We start from the raw sequence: 23509 nt of genomic DNA, 5'->3' as shown, positions 1-23509 counted from the left end.
TATTTCAGAAACTGATTCTTCTTTGAGAGCACCCTTTGTAAAACCAACTCACACTAAGCATACCAGTGCTTGACAATCCACCTTTCCAAGATGGCCAAGTACCCGACTACCCTTAGGGCTAGAAAATAAATCAATCCATATTTCTAGTATGTGTTTATCTAGCTTCATAGTCTGTTTTATTCTGTGCCTTTTAAATTTAACTAGCTTGATACTAAACATATTCTATACAGGTATTTACTAACTGGAATTAAATTAGTCTTCATCTGTTAAGTTAAACGCAAAACTTTGCTGTGTGTTTTTTTCCAGTATCTCACTCATTCCTAGAGCCCTTTCCTGAACCTTCTCCAACCTTTTACGGTTTTTCTTGAACCAGATAGTTTTCCTGGAGTGGTTACACTAATGCAAACAGAGACAAGATACACATATTTTAACTGCTTGACGATCTTTGATCAAACAACTTCCTTTAGCCAAGCACCACACGAGGAATGGCAGTACGTGTGCAGCCCGTTAACAAATGTACTTTCCTAGCTTCAATCACTTTTTCCTTGCATTTAGGTTCTGGAAACACATTGCCGGAACTATGGTTATTTCCTCCCGGTTGCGCAGCTTCAAGTTTCTGTTTGCAGGGCTGCGTTTTGCAGAGCAAGCCAGGCTGTTTTACAGCAGTAATTGATTTATACTCCTACCGGCCGCCTGTCATCTCCAGGCTGCTCGGATTTTACCTCAAGAAACAGTTCTACATATCGACCTGCTATCACCGAGCAAGGCCCGGAGCGAGTTCGCTAAGACTCGGCGGTCTTTGCCTGCAACTGCAACATCAGCTGACATCTCTAATCCATTCCATTTCTTCTGTTTATTTTGTATTACCCCAGGCTTATGTTTAAATACTGGGAAGATATTGAGGCTCTACCCACGGGCCGCTATCTGGCCCTTCCCAAGAGGTGATTTGCCAGGAAGCCATAAATCATTTCCCTGACAGCACCCTGCTTCCTAAAACAAGCAGGTCACTATCTGCTGCCCCTGGCCCAGCATCCTTAAGGGCTCCCTTTACACACTCCTCCACAGCCTCCAAAGGGTCCCAAAGGGTCCCCTGCCAGAGCCATGAACTGCTAGGAAATGTAACATGCAAGTCAAGGAAAATCCTTCCATGAAAGCAGGGACACAAAGCAAAACCATTTCATTACCACTCTATTCTCAGCTCTTTTTAGGCTGCTCATCTTCATTGCTCTCTCTGAGGAAGATGTACGCAGTGAGCTACAAAGCTGCATGTTACCACAACCATAAACTAACAAGGCAAGGGCCTGCAGTCACAGGGATGGTGAGAAAAAGTCATTCATGGTACAAGTTATATCACGCCTTCCAGGGTAAGCTAGGTGCTTTTGCTGAAGGAATTCTTGAGAAGCAAATGCCTTCCCACACCAGGACAGACTGAAGCTGCAGCAGCCAAATCCTTTCTGAGGGCAAGACAGCCGCAAAGCTTTCCTTAGTAAGCCATATAAGCTTATGATGAAATGAGTGATGTGCATCAACTGTTTTCAGAGTAGGGTAGGATACTACAGCCTTTGAAGCTCCAGACTGTCAGCACTTGAGTTTCAGTTAATGTTTTTAACACAGTCATACATAAACCTTGTAATCGTTGGGATGCTGAAATCCTAAATTTTGATTCTGGGATAATATGCATTAAACCATGCTTACTGGTTATTGCCATGGTACTTTTCAGTAAACACCAACTCTGGAGGATTTACATGTATTTAAGTATTATTCTTCTTTTTTCCTCCCTCCTCCCCCCTCCTCATCTGGAAAGAATTATTTTGCAAGTCAAATGACAATCATTTGACTCACACAAAACAACAAGAAACCAAGACTGTCAGTAGATTTATACCACATCCTTTAAGGTTTTAGTTTAGTTTCACATAGTGAAACATCTAATGGCTTTCATAAGCTAACAGATAACTTGAAATTAGCCATACCACAAACACAGCAGTGGATGCACAGTTTCCAATAATGCCTGTTTTTTCTATGTTCCGAGGAAAGAAAAAGTTCATTATCAAGTAGCTAAATAGTTAAATATCCTAAAAATAGAATTTTTTAAAAAATATATTCTTTCCTCCTTAGAATGTAATGTTTTTGAAAAAATTAGAAGGTAAGATGTAGCACAATGGTCATAAAGATAGATGGTTGACACTGTTCTAGATGCAAATTTGGAACAATATTAAACTTTAATCTCATTCTATGGGGTTTCATACACAGTTTCCAAAACAAATAAATGAACCACTGCTTTTGTCTCCCCCCCACACACAATTTTTTTTTAACTATAGTTTTTATTTAAATAAGACACAGGAACTTCTATACCAAAAAAAAATACAAAACAAAAGCCACACACTTCCTTGTGTAAAGCAATATTGTGTGATAACTTGAATACTGTTCAGCACAGTGGCTAGAAATAACAGTACAACTATGTACAAAACTTTAAACAATATTTGACAAATTTCTACAGCTGGATGTAGAATACAATTGAGATAAACAACTGCTGGGAAATTTACATGGCAAAGCATTAGCTTTAACACATTTGGTTCAAAACCTTCAAATCTGCTAAGAACAAATGTGCAATTTAATTAATATTTAGTTTCTCATGGAAAAAAATAAAAAGAACACGTAATGGCATTGCAATTATTGTACAGAGTTCATCACTGATCTAAAAACAACTCATCGTATCCCCTGGTAACCTAACACCAACAACCGAGACTACGATTTCTTATCTGGATAAAACCAGAGAATAAAAAGGTCATCATACTGCAATGTTAATCTAGAAGGAAAAATATTAAAAGGAATTGATACTTACATCATGAGTATTTTCTCCCCTTTATCTTCAATCTATAAAATATAGTGTTTTCACCTAGGCCTGAGATTAGTAGGGTTTAAAGATGGCTGTTGTGTTTCAAGCAGGTTTTTCACATGAAAATGGTTAGAGACAGACCTCTCTCTCCTTATGTTTTCTGCAAGGGGAGCCAAAAAAAGTGACTTTTATAGGCTGCAAATTCCACCTTGTAAGACAGCATTAACAAAACCTCCGTAATAAAAAGGAAACCATGCATTATCTCCAAAGAAAGCATGTATTTAGTGAGCAGTTATTGGTGGTTCACTCTCACCCCCTCCAATCTCATCTTCAAAAGATGAAAAAAAGAATAATGGAGCAAGTTTAAATGCTCAGTAGCTGCAGGCTACTAATCTCCTCAATTCCTGGAAAAGGTGAGCCTTATTCTCTTAGGAGCAGACAGCATAAATGTAGTTCCACTGAGCTGAAAGCAATGGAGCAAGAACATCAAGTTTATTTTGCCTTTGGGGTCCTCTTTGTATCACAGGAAATTATCTCTGAAAGCAGTGCTCTTGTTCTGGTACAACAGAAGAGCACCACTAAACCGTTCTTGCCATGTACTATTTTGAGAAAGCGTCCAGCCTGCAAAACCAGGATTATTTCACCAGGATTTTTTTTTATTCATACTTAAGGAGGGGGGAAAACACACTTTTACACACACAACTTAAGTAAGCAAAAGTTATGGGAGAAGCTTTGATTACGTAACACGAACTTAAAACTATTGTTTTCCCCACCCCTCTTAAAACACCCACTTGCTACTTTTGGACTTCAATCCAAACACAATTACTCACTATATAAATAAAATGCTGCTCATCTAACACTGCTTGACAAAAATCTGAAAACCTAGTTCCAACCAGCAAATGAATGAACATTTCCAAAAGAGAAACTAAACATTAATTTGACTTTTAGACGGTAACAGTAGCATTTCACATCCTTAACTGCCAACAAAAACATGAGAGGAAATCCCCATCACCCCCTGTGAAACCTGAAAGAATTTCTGTCCTTGAACAAAAACATTCTTGTCTTTCAAAATCCTCTCACACACAATGTGGAATGTTTCTCATGTACAGCCTAGTACTGAACACTTTATTTGCAACAGTTTAACAGTCATTAACTGAGCAACACCTGAAACCTTTAAATGCCACATTTTACATATATTGAAATGACAGTAAATGCAACAGTTGTTTTTACTTGTAAGCACATGACAAAGTGATATACATCACAGATTTGCTGGTTCTCCTCATGTTCACCCATGTCCAGGGTCATCATTCACCTGGAGCTGAATGCACTTATTCCAAGAAAGTGGAATGTAATGAGGAAATATTAATGCATAAAATAAGGAAAGGCAAAAGAGTGATGTTCCCTCTTTAGCTTTGTAGCTGTAAAATATTTTATATCCCAATATGATATACATTCCAAGTTACCTGAGTTTACACTTCGAGAGAAGTACCTGAAGCTAGGCCATAGGGTGGGCACTGTGCAACTGTTGTGGCCATTTTTTTTTTTTTTTTTTTGCATTGTGTGTATTACAGAAGTTAGAAACAAACACCTGGATCAATTGTAAACATAATCCTGAAGTACAGTATTTTCCATAGGACACAACACAGCAAGACATTTTCTATTCAGACAGGCAACTTTTTTTTTTTATATATATAGAGCTTATTTATACTGTAGAATTTGAAACAGAACACAGGACACAGTACTAATCTGGTCAAACATACTATGAAATGCATAGTCTCCACTTAAAACGCTTAATGATATATGGATTTTGCAGGCATTACTGCTTTCTCACAAAAAAATGCTGAATATGAATTCTGTCCCTGCCAAGAACAGCGTTGAGATATTTTTTCAAATGCTGCTAAGTATTCTGTTTTGTTCTGAAAGGTTGCCACCTCATGCAGATGTATCTGAGACGTTATCTCCTCAATCCTTGCTTTGGGGCAGAGGCCTGCTCCACCTTGGTCTAGATTAACGCGTAGCTCTGAGGAGAGGAATGGTCTTCAGTCTGAATTTCTTGCAAAAGCGGCTGCTGCTGCTGGGATGGTTGCTGTACCGAGACCTCTGTAGAGTCCATTGTGCTGGTGTCATCTGACAGAGATGAGAAAGAGACCCGAGACGAAAGCTGCTCAACAGTCAGGGTACTCAAAGCTGTGCTTTGACCAGAGTTGGGAGAGTTCTTCAGCGTCAGGTCTGAAGCTGGAAGTAGGGGGCCCAGAAGTTTTACAGGACAGAAAGCTGATCCGGTTGGGATGAAGTTAACCTTGTTTTTGTCAGGACATGAAAAGAGAGGGGTTGAGACAGGCTGACGAGACCTACAACAAGAAAGAAGATTATATACCTGGCCAATGAAGGTGGTTTTGTGTGTCACAAACTTTGTGGTTCTACAAATTGCTAAAATGTGAATGACAAGGAATGGGATTAATTGGACAGAGGGGCAAACATCTTCCATATTGGTAGTCAGCTAACTGATCCACAGCATGAAAAATAGTGCCGTCACAAAAATGACTTGACCGTTACTGGATAAACATGCAACTTCCAGCAAGAAAAAAGTCTGCACTACATATGCACATGAAAAAATGCCATGGTAATTTGGAATGACCCAAATCTTTCTTTAATAATAACACTGCAGCGACAACGCACAGTCACATTAATTCCCTTTGAGAAACTCCATGAAATAAACCTCTCCTTTCCCATATTCCATAATTTCTTTGGAGGCTTCCTCCACAACCCAACATTGCTCCTTCACCATCCAGCAGGCAACGAATGCTATTAAGAGCAAGAACCATCCCTTCCTTAATGCTTTCATCCACAGGAGCTAAGCATGCAACCTCAACAGCATGTGCTCAAATACTGCTGAGTCTAGGGAAAAAAACATCCAACAGTTCAATTTCTGACTTCTTGCTCAATAGTTCTGCTGTTGAGCAAAGTTTGCCATTAAATATACCGCCTACCAACACTTCACATAGGTTCCATTCCATTTTATATGCTTTATACACATCAAAATGTAACCTATGATTGAATTGATAAAAAATAACACGGGGAGTTTTTGTTTTAAGCCACAAATATTTACAAAGTTCATAAAAATATATGGAAAGAGGTTTATAAATGCTTAGGAAATCAAATGTACCTTAGCTTTTCTGCTTGGATTTTTGTTGCCTTTTATAAATGCACAAAAAGAGTTCAAGCATAAAAGACTCCATTTCTTCTTCAAACCAACGTGAACACTTCAATTTCTCTTCTGTGCAAACTCTTAAGAATAGTTTGCTCCTGAAAAACCCATCAGCTGGAATAGTTTATTCATCTGCAGTTGAATAGGCTCAGTAAACAGGTTTACTGCTTTGCAGATACCAGCTGATATAAAAGGCATTACTTACGACATTTCCTCAAAGACCTTCACTCGCTCACATCCCTCTGGGGGCTCTCGTTTGAACATGTAGCTGTTGTTTGGTTTGGGAGATGAGGCATACTTGGGCAACGGTGAGCTACTCCCACTGTCTGAAAATTTAAAGCAGTTATATTACTAGAGATTGAGAGTGCTTTTTAATTAAATTCGACTTCCAAACAAGATGCCTTTTTTTCACAATTTAGCCACTATGCTGGTTTGCTTCTACCACAATGCTTCCTTTATTGCAGACTATTTCTAACACCCTTGTATAGCACATTTCTTCTAAATAAAAGCTTCAGTGCAGCAATAATCTATCACATAACAAACAACACATAGCAGGAGGGTATTTTCATTCAGAACTCTGCAACTGGAACAAAGCAGAGCTGTGATCCTGGAAACAAACTCTTTATTATGTAATTCAAAAAACATAAATAAACAAGGTAATATGCATAACACATGCAGAAGAATTATGAGTGGTAATGATAATATGCCTTTTCACTGTATAAACACAGTTATTGAAAGTGTGTGTATACAGCACATCGTATGTTAAAACAATTCACGGGAACATTGACCTCATAAGTCTCATGAACAGTTCAGAATTTGCAAAGAAACAAAACACATTTGTAATACAGGTACTTATATCTCATCGTTGCAATCTTCTACCTTATTGGGTTCACAATTTAGTTGTTTTAGTATCCAGAGTAAAAACTTTCATAATTCAATTCTGTCCTCAGTACTAACTATATGATCTAGGTATTCTTCAGGACTCTAGCTGCCTGTGTATTTTTTTTTTTATTTTTTTATTTTTACAGATGATTACCAGACAAACTTAGAACTGAAGACATAAACACCTAGGATACAAGACAGACTCCACAGCAGGTAGACTTCATTGTACTCCTTGGCAAATCTGAGATAAGACAACTCTGGTAGCATCAGAAGAACAAAAGTTTGACAGACTAAGACCACAAAAGGGTTCGCTTTAAACAGAAAGTGAACCACCCTTCCCTTCATCTTGAAAACAGAACATTCAATGCATTAAGATAAAGTATGTACAAAAATGATTACAGAAATTTAGCTTTCTGCAGTGGCTTCTACTTTTTCAAAGAGCAACAGCTATCTCAGGCTAATATTAGTAGCTCCATATTCTGTGCTTGGGTTTATAATTAAAATGAGTCGAAAAGGCAGGATTGTAAAGGATCCACCAACTTACAAGTGAACGTAACTTGAAGAGAGCTAACAGCTCCTGCTTTAGCTCCTTTCAAGTTTTTCCACCAGACTGGGATATCCTAGCATTTTTATCTCAGATACCTTTGTTTATTCTGCTGCTGTTCATGTGTGCCTTTCAGGCAACAGTGGAAAACCAACCAAAGCTTCAAGCATTATAGTCCAGAATAACTGAAGCATATAAGGTTTTCTTTAAGAGCCTGCAAACAGTAACTACATAAACACTTGTATAAGCACGACTCAAATATAGAGGCTGATCATTAGAGGTTTATCATTAGAGGTTTTGAAATATCAGTGCTTCCTTTACAAGACAAATCAACTCAAATGTCACTTTTTTTTTTTTTACTATGAAAGATATGAGAAAATGGTTGAAGTGGACCTCAGTAGTATATTGATTATTCTGCTCTTTCCTGCTCTATAGTGAACACAGACTTGTTATTTACAGAATTTTCGGTGTTAACTGTATGAAGGCAGAAAAAGCCTAGAGACAATACAGATATTTGTCAAGCTGAGCACACGATGGTCTTTTGGAATCTATCCACTGTTGGCCCACACAGCTCATTGCAAACACAGAAATCATTAACAGAACCCAGACAGTTTGTTTCCTTCTTCTAATATTTAAAATTGAAGATCCAAGTTTCTATTTAAGAACTCTGAAATGTAAAATGAGCTACTGTTCATTCCAGTGAATACTGGAAAACTGTGGAAGTACATCCAAGGAAAGAATCAAACTGCATTCAAAGTTAAGTCAGTTCTTGGAAGATTCAGTGTGTTGTCTAGCCAGTACAGTTTTCAATAAAGTTTTTGGTTTATTTAGCCCTGTTTGGCTGAAACTTTCTATACAGGACAGCTGTTAAACATGGAAAAAATATACAATATAATTTAACTCATCTGTTCCTCCCTTCGCCTCCCTGAGCTTCTAAAGCTTACTAAATTCTTAGCTTTTAATTTTGACCAAACACATCACACGAACATTTGAAAAATACATGAGGGTTACTAGGAGGCTGAAACATATAAGCTTAGTGTTAGTTCTACACGTACAGCAACAGAGTTAGAACGGAAGGGTCCTGAGAAGAACAGATCATTAGCTGAAGTGATAAGAGGAAGTCTGTGGCTTAAGCCAGTCTGTAGGTGTGTATCCTGTAAGGTCTTAAGTGCTGAACTGTAACATCATTAATCCTTAACGACACTGCAAATGCAATTCTCAAACAATTGTATTTTCACATGATTTATTTATTTATTTTACTTTCTCAGAGACTGTAATGCATGCTGTCATCTGCATCTTCCAGGCTCCCACCAGTAGGGTGTGCTCTGCTGGCATATTTCAACAAACTAATCAAATTTCATTATGATGACAATGATTGAAGATTAACAGATGTAACCTCTAAAGCGAGCTTTGTTACCATAACTGTGCTGAAGACAATATGGAGCCTTATTACACAAAATTTCTGAATATAAATATTTAAAACGGACAGTCCATTATCTAGAAAATGTTTGAAATTGTAATTAAACACTAAACAATATTATTTTAACCAAAATATTTAACACCACAACTTTAGCTTGCATATATTATAATAACAGAAAAGAAAGATTAAGAGAACCCGTAGAACAATTTATTTTGAGTGACACAACTTAAATGAAACAAGAAACTGTCAGTGAACCTTGGGATCTGGTCTGATAGGTTCAAAAGGATTTTCCAAGCTCAAAAATGCCTTTGTTTTTCTTTTTTTTTTTAAAGACTGCCCAAAGACTTCTCATACAATTTTAATTTTTAAAACTATGAATCAGATGCCCAGAAGTTAAAAAAAATATCTCCAGTCCAAGAGATAGCATCTTCATGAATACACTGCTTGTTACAGCCCGCTAGCAACAGCAGGAATACACAATCCTACGCAGAAGCACCTAAATCAAAATCCCTGAAAAACAGGTTACACTATTTTCATACGAAAAAAAATCATTTCATCTTCTATATTAGGATGGCTTTGAATTTCACCTCTGTCACAGTTACTAAGTATGCTACATGGCACTCTAAAATTTTAGTCTCAAGGAGCAGAGTATCATAAAACAGATCTACTGAAACCAGTAGCTTTAATGCAGCAAGGCATTACACTTATCTTGCAGTAGGCTGATATTTGAAAACAAAATCATAAAAGCCAGGTGCCATGAAAATACCTTCCCACCCTTCCTTCTCTGCTCCAATTTATACTATTTAGTACCACTACTCTTATTTAGACAAGGGTTGTGATCCTTCTCTGAAATTTAGCATTCACTTTCTTTCGAAAAATTCAATAGATTTAGCAGCTCCTTGCAAAAAAGTAAACCAAACAGCTGATACAGTCCGAAGAGCAGCTGTGAGGGCCTCAGGCCAAAGCACAGCTTTGCACAAGAAATAAAAGATGCTTTAGAAATGTAAAGCAGTGCTGTGTCTGTACGAGTGCTGGCTCCTTGCACTGCTTATGAGTCTCAAACTACTAACCTTCATTTCCTATTCAGAAACACTCAGGAGCATTTATAAAACTGGTAATTTTAATGGTAAATCTAAATTATTCCAGCAGAAAAGGAACATAAAACTCCAACTTGAGAAAAGTAACAGAAAATCTTGGGTTTAAGATGTCTACACATGGTTATATGTGGAAATACATTTTTCAAAATTGAAAGGTTTTGTAGAAAACTTGCCGAAGTTGTATTCCAGCATCACTTTAAAATGAACGTGCAAAAAATGTGTTTTTAAAAAAGTAGTTCACATCAGTACAGATGTTAAGAAACTTTCTCTCAAATTTCGCTATTTCTTCATAATTTCTACCTATATCCCTCATTTATAATTTGGTAATTTATATCTGTCATTTGTATTTTATTCTATTTTGATAACATTCTTATTCAGAACAACCAACCTGCGTGACCTCAATGATCTGAGCGTAAATGGCACCTATCTGGCTACCAATGAACTTTTACAACCTCTGAACAAGTTACTTTTTCTTGGGAAACTGCTACATGTTTTTCTAGTTTCTATCTTGCCCATAAAGAACAAAGTTGCAATGAGCAATTCAAGATTGTATTTTTCATGAATGTGGTATAATAAATTTTTAATTTAAAAATGCAATCATGTTAAAGTCTACAAAGCTGCTCATTTATCACAATCACCTATATACCACTACTAAAACAGGCTTTTAATACAAACCTAACATTAAAGCCAGCCTCAAGATTGAAAACTACAAATAAATATCCTCTCCTTATGAAGTTCAACAATAAATTTTACTCCAATTAGCTGTTCAAAAACATCCTAGATAGAAGATAAAACCCTTGAAAATCATTAAGTTAAATGCAGTATTTCAAACTGTCTTTACTTACTACCAATAAAAAACACCAAAAATTTCCAGTTATTGTGATAATTAAATTAAGTACTAACTGTAAAAGGGATGATTCTTTCCATTTCCTTGCTTTTTATCATACAAGTTTTCAGAACATATACGAACAAATTACCTGTCAAGATATTTCCTTGTCTGCCAGTACTTTAGTGGATATCTATATCGTGATTCAGTCTTGACAAATTGCAACTCACACAACTACTCTAAGACAGGAAAGTAGTGAAAGTAGTATGTGGTGGGGGGAGATGATATCCATGTTATTTTTGGAACATGGCCACCTATTATGCTGTGCTAAGACTTTTACTTTCATGTGGTTAACTTACACGCACACCCCCAGTGCAGGATTTGGGCTGGTGGATTTGCTTTCTACTATTTACTTTTAAATCTAGGAGGGAAAAGCAATACTTTTTGGAAACGAAGTGTAATTTTTTCTGCCCCAATCTTACTGCTTTTAGATTACATAGAATTAAAATTATTTTAAAAATGATTAAAACAGAATATTTACAAACAAAGCTTCAATCTTACTCATAACATCAAAACACTGCTGCCTTTAGCTAATCAGTAAATTGTTGCCAAATCAAAATCTTAGTTTTCATCTCATGTGAAATATACTCTTAGCTTCCACATTTCTTCCAAATGCATCCCTCCAAACAGAGGGCCATATTTGCAGTTGATAAAAAGATTCAAGTCTAGCCATCCAAATCCCAATCATTTCATTAATAAATAGAATTGTCCAGTTTTTTTACGCTACTGCTTCTATTTTCATACTGTGTCCTGTCTGTGAATTACCCTTTAATTACTCGAACTCCAATTTACTCCTTCTACAATACTAAACTACTTTTTACAGACTTAGAAAAAATGCAGAATATTGACATATAAACAGAAATTATTCAGAAATTTTGGGTTGTGACAGATAATTACTCTCCATCAGATTATTCAAACTCATATTCGAGTTCTTCACCAAACAGCTTCAAGTGGGATGAGTTCAGAAGCAGAGTACTTTTAAAGCAGTCCAAAAATTCATCACTGTTTTGATCAGCAAGTAACTCACCCATGATGAGCATACATCACAATCCTACATACACAAACCTTCTTGAAACCTTTTTTAAACAGAAACATGTTACAATCTGAATTCTTCACGTTAGAATCTTCATAAATAGTTAAGGCTGTTTGCTGTGCTCCTCTGACATATTTATGGAAGATGTTTGTGAAGTTTCACAAACAAGAGGGAAAAAGATATGTAAACAAACAAAACCAATTTTAAGATAAATCTTCAGTCCCTCCACAACAATCAAACAAAACAAAAACTGATGTAATGAGTAAAATGAAGGTAGTTGTAAAAGCAGGACATCACATGCCTCCCATAGGTAAAGGCAGGCCATTCTACTCTCACCTTTATCACGGTCATAGAGTAAATCTTCTGTTGAGCAAGGACTCCCATCCTGAGATTCAGGAGGGCAAAAGGGAGAGACACATGGTGAATGACTGCTGCAGCTGCTGCTGCGCTCCTGGACAGATGGAGTCTGAGTGTCAATGCTTCGTGTACTACTACTACGATAGTGAGCAGGTAACGGGGCCCTTCGACCATCGGGGATATCCAAAGGCTGCAAGAAAAAGAAGCAATTCAGGTTACAGAGAAAAGATCCAACTTCCAAGTAATGTCAGCCTGCAGCACTCATAGCTGAAGCAATAAGGCAAGGCCTTAAGAACAGCAAACAAATCAGGTTTGAAAGAACATTAATGTAATGTAAAATGGACACAACTAACATAAATTATGCTCAATGCTGGGATAATATGCAGATGTTCCCAGCCAACTATATCCTCTTATGCAAAGTTAACAATAGAACACACTTCAATATTTATCTACACACAGTAGTGTTATCAGAAAAATGCTAAAACAGGTATTTCAGGAAGCAACTTCCCTCACACACACTTGACAAATAGGCCTTGTACGTAATTGTACTTAGTAGTACAATCTTCAATACAGGTCACTTGTTACAAAGCAAAAACAAGTACTCTGATACCACATTTGGATAAAACAAAAAGCAGAAAACAAAATACAACAGCATGTTATTGCCATAACAAACTGAATTACTGTTACAAATTAAACTATTCAAGCTTTGCTAGTAGGCAATAATCCTCTAACACACCTGTACTCTTCATCCTTCACTTTCGTAGGCAACCTCTGATAAACTGAGAACTAAGCAGAAGTACAAGCTTATATAAGGTTCACCAGCTTTGTTCTGAACCTAAGATAGCAAGCAGTGCCTGCTCACAGCAGTCTAGTTGGCACTGGCAAGAGTGATCTTGCATCCTAGTCTGCAACATACTGCACAGACATGTTCACTGTAGTAGGTTGGTACACCCTACTTCTTGCTCCCTGTGGGAAAATTAGTTTTATCATGAAGACAGCACTATTTTTTTTTTTTTTTTTTGAAAGAAAGAGTATTAGAGTTCCAGTTAAAAGTGAAGGGGTAAAAAATACCTCCAAGATTTAAAATAATAGTTTTATCCTCACTTCAGTGAGGATTTTATTCAAGCCATAGAGAACAGATTAAATGTTCTAGCTGCAAGAATCCTTTTTTCCTTTTCACGTCAAGTGAAGATTTTTATTTTATTGTTTTCTTTTTTTCCATTCATGCCAAAATCAGAACAGCCCATTCTAGAGCTTAAAATTCAGCCCAAATATTTCACAAGAGTACACTGTCCAAGTATCACATTCTCCTCTCTTCAGCAATAGTCTGTCCAGAAAACCACCCCATACTACACAAAGAGGCAGACACAGTAAAGTCAGAGGAGCCTTCCCTTCTTATGAGCCTTCCAGTTAACAGCATTTCACATTTCATTTAAAAGCAAAGTAACACGCTATAAAGAGAACATTACAGTTGCTACATCAAGTGCTCAGAAGTTTGGACAAGGCTGCGTAGTCTGTTCCAACAGTTCCTGCTCACATTGCATATGCGTTACAACACGACTACGTGTTGCTCTTCCCATCACCCCCAACAGGCCATGACTCATTCAATGCACAAGATAGACCTAAAGCATTATATCATTTGTTACACAGACCGAGGAGAGGTAGAAAACAAGACTGAAGCTGTAGAAAGGAAACAGTCTTGCAATTAACATAACCAAAAAATAACTGCCATGTAGAACAGCATTCTATCTCCGTCTCTCACAAAAATTTTACAAGATGCCAGGAAGTCATCTGAAGCAACCCTTCTCTTTTATGGGAGCCCAGTCTGTATAGGACCGGGTCGGCACAAGTCTTCCTCATTCACAGATGCAGAAGGAAACCACGGGAGCTGCACTTTAAACTCTGAAAATACAATTCAGTACCCTGAATTACCTGAAGAATCACATTATAGAAGAAGCCTGATGGATTTGTGTTTCTCCATCCATAAAGTGCAGATATCATCCTTCTCACACAGGTGAGATGAAAAGAGAACGATATTTCAGAGACACTATTACATAGAAACAAAAACCAAGGAAGAAATACAGATTTTTGACTTTGAAGCAAGGTTTAATAGTGAGCATTAGGACACATCTAACAGGGAGAAAACAAAAACATTGAACAGCTACTCATTAAGTGCACACACTCTACATAACAGGTAAACCAAGGATTCCAGGCAGGAAAAAAAAAAGTTAGGCACATAATTCAGGACTTCGGTATAACACAGACGTTCTTCCACACCTGTAGAAACAGCGTGGTCTTATGTAGTCAGGAAGTATATTCCAAATCACTTACTTCAGCCTCCACTGAATTAAAACTTAAGGTATAGAGAGTAATCTGTATTTTCAAGTATGCCTCTATATACAAGTGGAAAAAGCTGAATATTTATCACTCTTTCCAAGTAGAATAACTTAACACGTAGAAAGCACCTACAAGTATTTCAGATTATTGTGCTTCTGTGTATTTCTTCCCCTTCACACTGAATCCAGGTTTTGACAAGAGCAAAACCCTTCATGAAAATATCAGCTAGATACTATTCCACTTCTTAAAACTTATGAATCAAACCTGATCAACATAAAAAAAAATACTGGTTACTTTCCATGAGTCATTCCTAAAATATTCTAAAAACTGAAGCCCTCACAACATTAAAGCACAAGAAATAGGGTAGCTAATTCAGTACAGCTGTTATTAGTTTTCATAATGCTCAATGCATGGAAAATGACTGGAAATTACTGCATTCTGTATACTGTATTTTTTTTTTGTAAAAGACTCCAGTCATGTACTAACTTTATGCCAAATGCATTCCGACAAGACACCAGTCAACCACTATGGGACAGTACGTTCTTGGACATTATATACTATCCTCATAACTCCCTGCAAAGGTATGGAAACCATCGATTTGACAACAGCATGCATTTCTTAATACACTGTTAAAATTCACTTTTTTTTCCAGTATCAATATTTCTGCTTGAAAAAATTAAAGCCACCCTCCATAGTAGCATCAGGAATGCTACTATAATATACCAGTGGGAGCCTTAAAAATAATCTGTTCTTCACAAGCCCGTCATCTATTTGGGAGGCAACTTCTTCAGAGCAGAGTATTTAATGCTTCTGATATAGAAACTATTCTCTAAACTGGAACAACAAAGGTAGATATGGGAAAGTGGTTCTGCCTTCTAGCGTAAATGCAGTCATCAGTGCATTAGACAGGGTGCAAATGCAAAAAGACATCATGTATCTTGAAGAGACTTGCTCCTGGCAACAAACACATGGAGAGGGGAAAAAAGACCTTTCAGATAAAGGTAAAGATAGTCTGCTTCTGCTCAAATTAGCAAAACAATCATTTTATTATAGGACCGAGTTTTTTGATAGGTATATAAAAAGAATTTTACTACCTACTTCCAGAGGCATTAGAAATTAAACAAGAAACACATGAATCAGTTTAACATTTATTGCATGACATTTGGTCAGAACTGCTTCATTTCTCATTTCTTTTGTATATTTGAAAAATAGATGAGGTAATATTTTTCCTATTTTTCCTAATAAGAGACCTGTGAACATGTAGGCCTCCAAGTGCAGGGCATGTTTCACTAGTTTCACAGTGTATTCTAACAGGGAGCTTCTAAATACAGTAAGCCCATCATCTTACTGTTCCAAAGTCCCCAACATTTGTAGACATAGTAGAATCACAACAGGACAAAGAATAAAAACCAGTCACAACTACACAAGAAAGGTGTCCCACTACAAATCGTAAGAGGGAATCAGAACTATAATTTCCTGGAAAGCTAGTCACCAAATTATAAAGCAGGAAGGAAAATATATCCCAGATCTTTGAATAAATGCGTTAGAAGATGAAATAACATTTATTAGTAAACCTGAAGAGAAAGATGCTATTAAAAAGGGACTAAAAAAATGCCAGCTCTAACTCTGTTTTTATGAAAGGAAAATGAAAATGCCTGCAGCTGACTAAGCAAGAGGGATGATCTGAAAAAATATATACATATATGGCCAAACTGAAAAGGAAGAAATGCTTGGAATGTTTTGCCCATGTATTACTAAACTTCATACTAAATTAGATTATTAAAAGAAAAAGAAAAAGCTAATGACATTACTGTATCATCCGTTATCTTTGTGAAGCACAAAAACAACATGGCTACTCTCTCTACAATTACCCTTCTAGAAGTAAAATTACTTTTATCTCTAGAAGATTGTAGGAAAAAGGCAAAAAAGTTTCCAAAGAATTCATATAACTAAGTCAGCAAAAGATATGACAGAAAATATATTCCAGATCAATTTATACTTTTTTTATGATGTAGGATGACCAAAATTGAAGTCAGCAAAAAGGAAAACAAAGTACAGAATATCATACCCTACAAAATAAAAAAATCTAAAAATAAATGAAACTGATTTGTGTATCCAAAGACTACGCAGGAAAGTGTGAACATGAAAGGAAAGTTTCACTAGTTTCCAATTTTAACTAGGAACTAAATTAAAAAAGTAATTCAAGTAATATCCATAAAGTAGGTCTACTTTAACCACAAACTTATTTTTGTCCTATGCATCACCTAGTCCCCTTTTGAGGCGATGAACTAAGGAACAGTTTGCTCCAAAATTCACACATTTATATTGAATAAATAAGCAACAAAAAAAAGTTCAAGAAAACTAAACTAAAATTTTAAAAGTTAACAGAACTAAAATGCATTTTGTTTTAACTTAAGAAAAATGCATTTATTGAAAGGAAATGGAAGAAATCAGAAAGCTATTCATATACCATCTAAATCTGAATTAAATTTTAGATAAGGAACTGCATCTAAAAAACAAAGGTAATCATTCTTCTGTGTTTTTTGTAAATTGTATCTCCCCCCCCCCAAAAAAAAAAAAAATCTTTCCTGACATATTAAGTTTTAAACATGCACTGAAACAGGAAGTATGCTTGGAAACAGGTTAAAAGAAACCAGAAAAGCTCTGGTTGCCCACCAATCTTACAAACAAGCCTGTTAAAATGCTTATCATTCACACATCACCCAAAGCAACCAATTGCTTTTGGTTGTTACATTTTTAAATAGAATGTTACTGAAAAGAATGGCAGAAAATTGTAAGAAAAACAAATTGTTTCACCAGCAGTGAAACTAATGAATTTTGGTTTCCTATGGTTTATCTTTTGTTCAGTAATTCCTAACCTTTAACCCAGCTGCCCCAACTCCCCCAGGCTAAAAAAGAAGCTAAATTGCTGCATTAGGAGAAAGTTCACCAGCGGTGAGATTCAGTAAATTACTCTTATTATGATCTTCCATAAGTAAGCAATGAAATCTAATAAGCTCAAAGACAGTGCTAGTAGTCCCTCTTTAGGTCCCACCAGAAGAGATCTGACAGAAATTAACAGTTATGTAACAGGAAACAGCCCTCTGCCCACATAGATGGACTTGACTTCAAGGGCAATGTCTAATTTATGACCTCCTTTTGTGCCTGAAGACTCTCCCCAACTAGATGTTTGGACGAAGGGTTCACTATTGCCTTGGTTGCGTAAACTGCTGAGCACCTCTGGCCTCAATCCAACAATGCACTTAAGTATGTGCTTAACTGTTTGGCTGGACCAGAGCCAGTACATTCAGTAACTTATGAGACTGAGTTCTGCATCCAAAGTAATAAGCTGTTAAAGCCCAAGGACAACATTTACGAAGATGATTTGTCTGATAAATAAATGAAACGTCCTCTAACCATAAGAGATAACAACCCTAGCCATAGCAACATCAGTAGTGGCACTATAATACACCTTTTTATACTCTCTTTGGAGATGGCAACAAGGTTTATTGATTTGGGCTTTTTGTTTTGGTTTCAGTTTTCTTTTTTTTTTCCCCCCCTTTATTCTCTATCCCAACACAGACCCTTCTAAAGGGATGAGACAGCTTTGGGAAAGGCAACCTAGCATAAAACATTTACTACTACAGTATTTTATTCTTAATGACAGAACACATCTACATCTCTGGAGAAGCCAAGAATATTCCAAAGCTTTTTAAGTTTATTGCCATAATAAAGAAATACAAATACCAGGTTTTGGAATCTTAACCCTCCGATTAAAGTTTTATAGCTTGATTTGTGCACTGAATTGCTATTAGAGGACCATTCACAAGAACAGAACCTACAATTTACAGAAGATAAAAAAACAGCAGTTGTTGATACCACAGCAAAGTTTCATTGGTTATTTAGAAATGAGTGGCTGTAAACTAAGTATTTCACATTTTAAGTGTCATCTAAGCACTGCAACACTCTTCAATGAGAATTCCAATGCTCCTTAGATTATATTTCCCATACAGAGATCTCCCACAAGAGATCAGTTTGTTTAGGAAGTAAAAACAGTTCATATTTGGTTTATGGAAGAAAAGTATTAAAACCAAAAAGCTGAGCAGAGCACAGGAAACTTAAGTCTTGCCTAAAAAAAAAAACAACAAATAAATAGAAGAAAATAAATTAATCTGTCCCTTCTTAGTACTGTAGCCTAAAGTATCTAAGTTTTTGAGCACTTATATTTCTCACAAAAACTTTCAAGTTCTTCATAGGAAGGGCATTCTAAGTAGCCCTTTAAAAATACTGGGCCCTTTAAAAATAGCCCTTTTAAAAATAAAAATTATTTAAACAATTTTCAAACAATGTCTGTGAAGAAAATTATTTGTAGTTTCAGCCACGAGGAAGTTTTCCCACGTGTTTATAGGTTACAAAGAAAAAAAACAACTATGAGCACGTTAATATAAGCTTACCTTGGATACCTCTTCTTTTCCACTGTTTTCCTTAATGAATACTTTTTCCAGTTCAGGGCTTATTCCTTCTACATTACACGGCACACGTGAAACAGTTGATTTTGGCACTGAAATGTTTGACAGTGGCATAGGGACTGATCTGGAAATAGAAGCCTAGAAGGTAGAGAGCCACATGATTTGAAGTTGGAAAATGGAATAAAACAGAAGTCTGAGATCAGCACTAAAGCAGGTAAAGTAAGAAACCATGTATTATTTGCTATGTAGATCATCTTTGTCAAATTTAACTAAAAAATGCCTGCATAAATCAAAAGCCACTAAAAACACCTCTACTTAACTCATTACAATTCTATAATAAAATCTTTCTACTACCTTACTTATCAGTAGGTAGGCAAGTATATGTACTTTTCAGACTTATAGACTGCAGAATACACAATACGGGGATGTGGATGGTTTTAACTGTGATCTAAAAGGCATTTCCCAACATTCCTGAACCTTAACCACTCAATTGAAATATTCACTTAATGCACTTCGTTGGCTTTAGTAAATGAAAAATAAAGTATTCATTCTCAACCTCTAATTTCATTAGCTTCTAACATTTCAGAACTTTATGTCAGAAGTCTTAAAAGAAAACAATTGGAGTTTAAGAACCAAGCACCTAAAAAAAATGCAAGTATGGTTTTTGGAAAAGAAAAAACATGTTGAAATGGAGTTCTGTTACCAACAGAAGCCATTCTCAAGAAAACATGTCTTGCACAGTCAACCCCAAAAGCTTTAGCTTAGCACCTACACTGACAGCCATCAATAGTGGTCACTCCCTAATATATATTTTCCTCTCATCCACAGCAACATGTGATAGGACAAAATGTAAAACATACCTGTGGACACTTCCAAGAGATTACTGAGTTAATTGCCTTAGGGTGGGGGGACTCTCCCTCCCCCCCCTTTTTTTGGTTGAGTTCATGCAAAATGAACATTAAAAAAAAAGTGCCTGCAGGATAGCTTCTCACAGTGGTACCAGAACTGAAAACTTCACTAGTCTCATTAGAGAACACTTTATTGAGAAATCAGAAACGTGTGAGCGAGTTCCAAGTGCTAAAGAATGTTACTGCAAAGTACACGTCTTAAGTGGATTTCAGCCTGTGACAAAGACTGTTTTTAGTACAAATAGTGGCACTGATACCTGCAACATCATACCTTGGGATGGAAAGCAGAATACCTTCCTACACAAAATGCAGTGAATCCTTTGTTATAGAGGCATAAAAGTTTCACGAAGAACATTAATTCCTTATACATCTTCATCACAAGATCAGGTTTTAAACATGAGATTTTATCTAAACTGAATGAACATGAAAGGACTGACCAACACAAAAGATCAGCCAGAGCTTCTTTCTGAAACACTACTTATTTAGAAAGGCTGGCAGAAAATACAATGACAGAGCAAACATTTAAGGAGATCAAACAGTTGCTTGTTAGTAACATGGAGACCAAGTTAAAGATCCACTGTAGATGAAATTTAATCAGAACTCAAACGTCTGTACTGCCAAATGAGAAAAGATTAACTGCTTTTTACAAATGGCTTAAGGTTCACAAAGTTATTCACTGAACCTTGCCTGAGTTTTAAAATCCGTTTGGTTTCAGTTTCACTGGCAGTTTGCGATATCTAGAGAACAGACACTGTGTGGAGCATCCTCCATTGCACCCTGCTGAGAGTCTAGTTCAGGCTCACGTAATTTGCCCATGTAATTTGCCAAAGCTATTCTTCACAGTGTCAGCACCTTTCTAATAAGAGAGAGACAGAGAGAGAGAGAGATGCTCAGAGGACAGGTGACTTTTTTTTTTAAAAAAAAAAAAAAAAGAACTTCACGATACACAAAAATGACCTGAAAACAAATGTTGGCCTGGCTAGCACAAAAATGATCAGCTATATTACAGTTTGCATAAATTCACAAATAATTTTGAAAAATGGATAACAACAGAAAACAGAAGATGTCAGGCTAGGAGCCTGAGCTTTACCCATCAGAGAGGTTAAGAGATTATGATGTCCTATTCGTGATTCACAAAGATGTGCTTCCTGATAATGTTTGCTCAGGTATATAAGACCTGAGATAGGGAACAGGAAACAAAAAAAAGTTGGTTGATGTCATAGACTTACTGCTGGAAAAAGTCCTGTCATCACATTGCCCATTGATATAGAACATGAGAATGGTCATCAACACAATCTGAACCTGGGAGTTTTCATCCTAAAAACTCCCAGGTTCAGTCTTGGATCCTGTCTGAATTAAGTTTTTTCCTGCAAGTCACAGTGTCTAGAACAGGAACAGGCTAACAACAATGACAATTTTTCCATTTAATATGATGGAAATTCAACATAAGCTGTAACATACTAATGTTGTTCCACCTCAAGTAAGCCACTGCTACCACAAAGCATGTGAAGGCTCTCAAAGAAGACAATCCTGTATTGACAATGATTCTAAAGTACCATAACAACCAAAAGGTTGTTATAGACAGCCTTTGTCCTAGACAAAACCATGAAGAAAAAGGTTTGCATCCTGTAGCATGAGATGATGACCAGTTCTCTAATTCCAGGGATGTGGTTAACTGTGGCAAGCACCACCCTGATTTCAGCTAAAGTTTATATTTGAGGTGAATTATCTTTTTAGAAAGCAGACAACAATATTGTTTTACTCAACTTCATAGGGATACTCTGATCTGGCCTTTCTGGCCAGGAAATGACCAATAAGCTAAGTATCACAAGAACTCCTGAAACAGGACAAGAAAATGATGTCTTCCCTCAAATATCTGATGATGCAACACTGTCTTTTACTGATGAATATATAATAGGGTGAATTACAAGCCTCTGTGTAACTAACCGATTAGTTTTGAGAAGAAGAAAACTAGGTTCTGTAATTTCAATGCAAATACTGTCTAAGGGGTCCCATTCGAAGTTCTGCCTGCTGCTCAAAGACTTATAAATTGTTGGGCTTCCAATCCAGTCCACTTACTTTTAGTGCGTTTTGTTTATTTATAAAACAAGCTCAAATGAAGCTGTGTTGTAAAACCAATAAGAAAATACCCTCCAGAGGAACACAGACTTTTGAAAGTACACCACAAAAATTAGTCTTGGAAGCAAGTACATATTCGTGGAAAGACAGCCTTATCTGGCCATGCTCAGAATTTTTACAGCATCTTAATATATTTGCTTGCAAGCCCTCATTCTTTTATTATATTATGGCTATCAGATAAAATTCAGTGTAGATGCAATGGCAGCAGAGTGTTAAGCATTTCAATTTCAAGCACGTAAGAAACCAAACAGGAGAACGATGGGAAGAAACAGCAGACTATTCACCCAACACAGATAAGATAGGAGGCTGTTAATATAAGCAACTATCTGCTTACCTGAGTCTGACTGATTGCTATGTGGTTGCCATGGAGAGGTGACTGACGTTCTTTCTCTTTACTGTGACGACTACTCTGCTTACTGCGCTGAAGCTGCTGCCTCAGTTTGGCAATCTGCTGGAAAGAAGTTCAGGTGAAGTGATAATGAGGTATCAAATTAATATCTGCTCATTTCTTCCTTTATGAAGTGAATCACAGACATCTTAACTCCTCTTTAAAGAATTATAGAAGCACATTGGATTTTCTTCCCTCTAAGTGTAACCATTAAAGCTTCTGCCTCTAGACACTTTCTGCAAAGCATCTGCACTATTTGCAGACCTGAACATGTCAACAGGCTTAGCTTCTTACTAAACTTCCTCATTTACAAACAAGCACTGTAATAACTGATGCAAACAAAAGTAGTCCTCCTGACAATTTGTAGCAATTTCTAGACTAATTGGCTTAAACTGGGGGACTGCAAAGCCCATAGTTTAATTTGTTTGACCTTAAGCCAAACCAAAATTTTCCAGTAATTCAACTGAAAAATAAAAGAGCCACTACAAACAAAATCAATCAGTATGTATTGCTCCATCTTGGAGAACTTATTTAATACGTTTAACAGTATTTCCCCACAGGCTACATTACCACAGATTCCTTCAGGCAGACAGAATTGTCTTTTCTACTGTCTGCTGTAAAGATGGGTAATCAAATGATACATATTTTAAAGGTCAAATGCAACTACAGTCATTATTCATTTGACATGTTCCTTAACAGAAACTAAAGAATTTCATTCATGAATTCCTCCATTTATTTAATCCTCCTGAACAGTTTCTACATGAAAGAGTATTTACCCTCTAATAAGCATTGCCTGAGAAGTTCATACTACATGCAAATTCATACAACAGGTAGCAATACTTCTTTAAAATTACCTTCCTCCCCCCGCCTTTGTGCTCGCATCTCACTATCTTCCACGATCAGCACATCAGCACGCTAGCATATAAGGCAAAGTATGCATTTCATTTTTAACTCAGCTATAGATAAAAAATTTTAAAAACCTGAAGTGCAAATAAGGAGATGTGA

The 23509-nt window shown here is 36.5% G+C and overlaps 1 protein-coding gene across 4 annotated transcripts in view; it reads right to left on the bottom strand.

The window, feature by feature from the left end:
• Nucleotides 1–2200: 2200 nt before the first annotated feature.
• The window catches only part of GLCCI1 (glucocorticoid induced 1), a 56430-nt gene continuing 35121 nt past the window's right edge, over nucleotides 2201–23509 (bottom strand). Inside the window, exons 4-8 of one of the 4 annotated variants that reach the window (XM_068674027.1) lie at nucleotides 22451–22567; nucleotides 19055–19207; nucleotides 12243–12453; nucleotides 6250–6370; nucleotides 2201–5187 (exon numbers count right to left, since the gene is read on the bottom strand). In XM_068674027.1, the coding sequence (XP_068530128.1) occupies nucleotides 4839–5187; nucleotides 6250–6370; nucleotides 12243–12453; nucleotides 19055–19207; nucleotides 22451–22567 (951 nt within the window). In that variant the 3' untranslated portion in view covers nucleotides 2201–4838. The remainder of the gene's footprint in view (nucleotides 5188–6249; nucleotides 6371–12242; nucleotides 12454–19054; nucleotides 19208–22450; nucleotides 22568–23509) is intronic. The other 3 variants (XM_068674028.1, XM_068674029.1, XM_068674030.1) reach the window with 3 other exon arrangements.

Source organism: Anas acuta, chromosome 2, assembly GCF_963932015.1.
Source record: "Anas acuta chromosome 2, bAnaAcu1.1, whole genome shotgun sequence".
NCBI lineage: Eukaryota > Metazoa > Chordata > Aves > Anseriformes > Anatidae > Anas > Anas acuta.
This window is presented reverse-complemented; position numbering and strand designations above follow the sequence as displayed.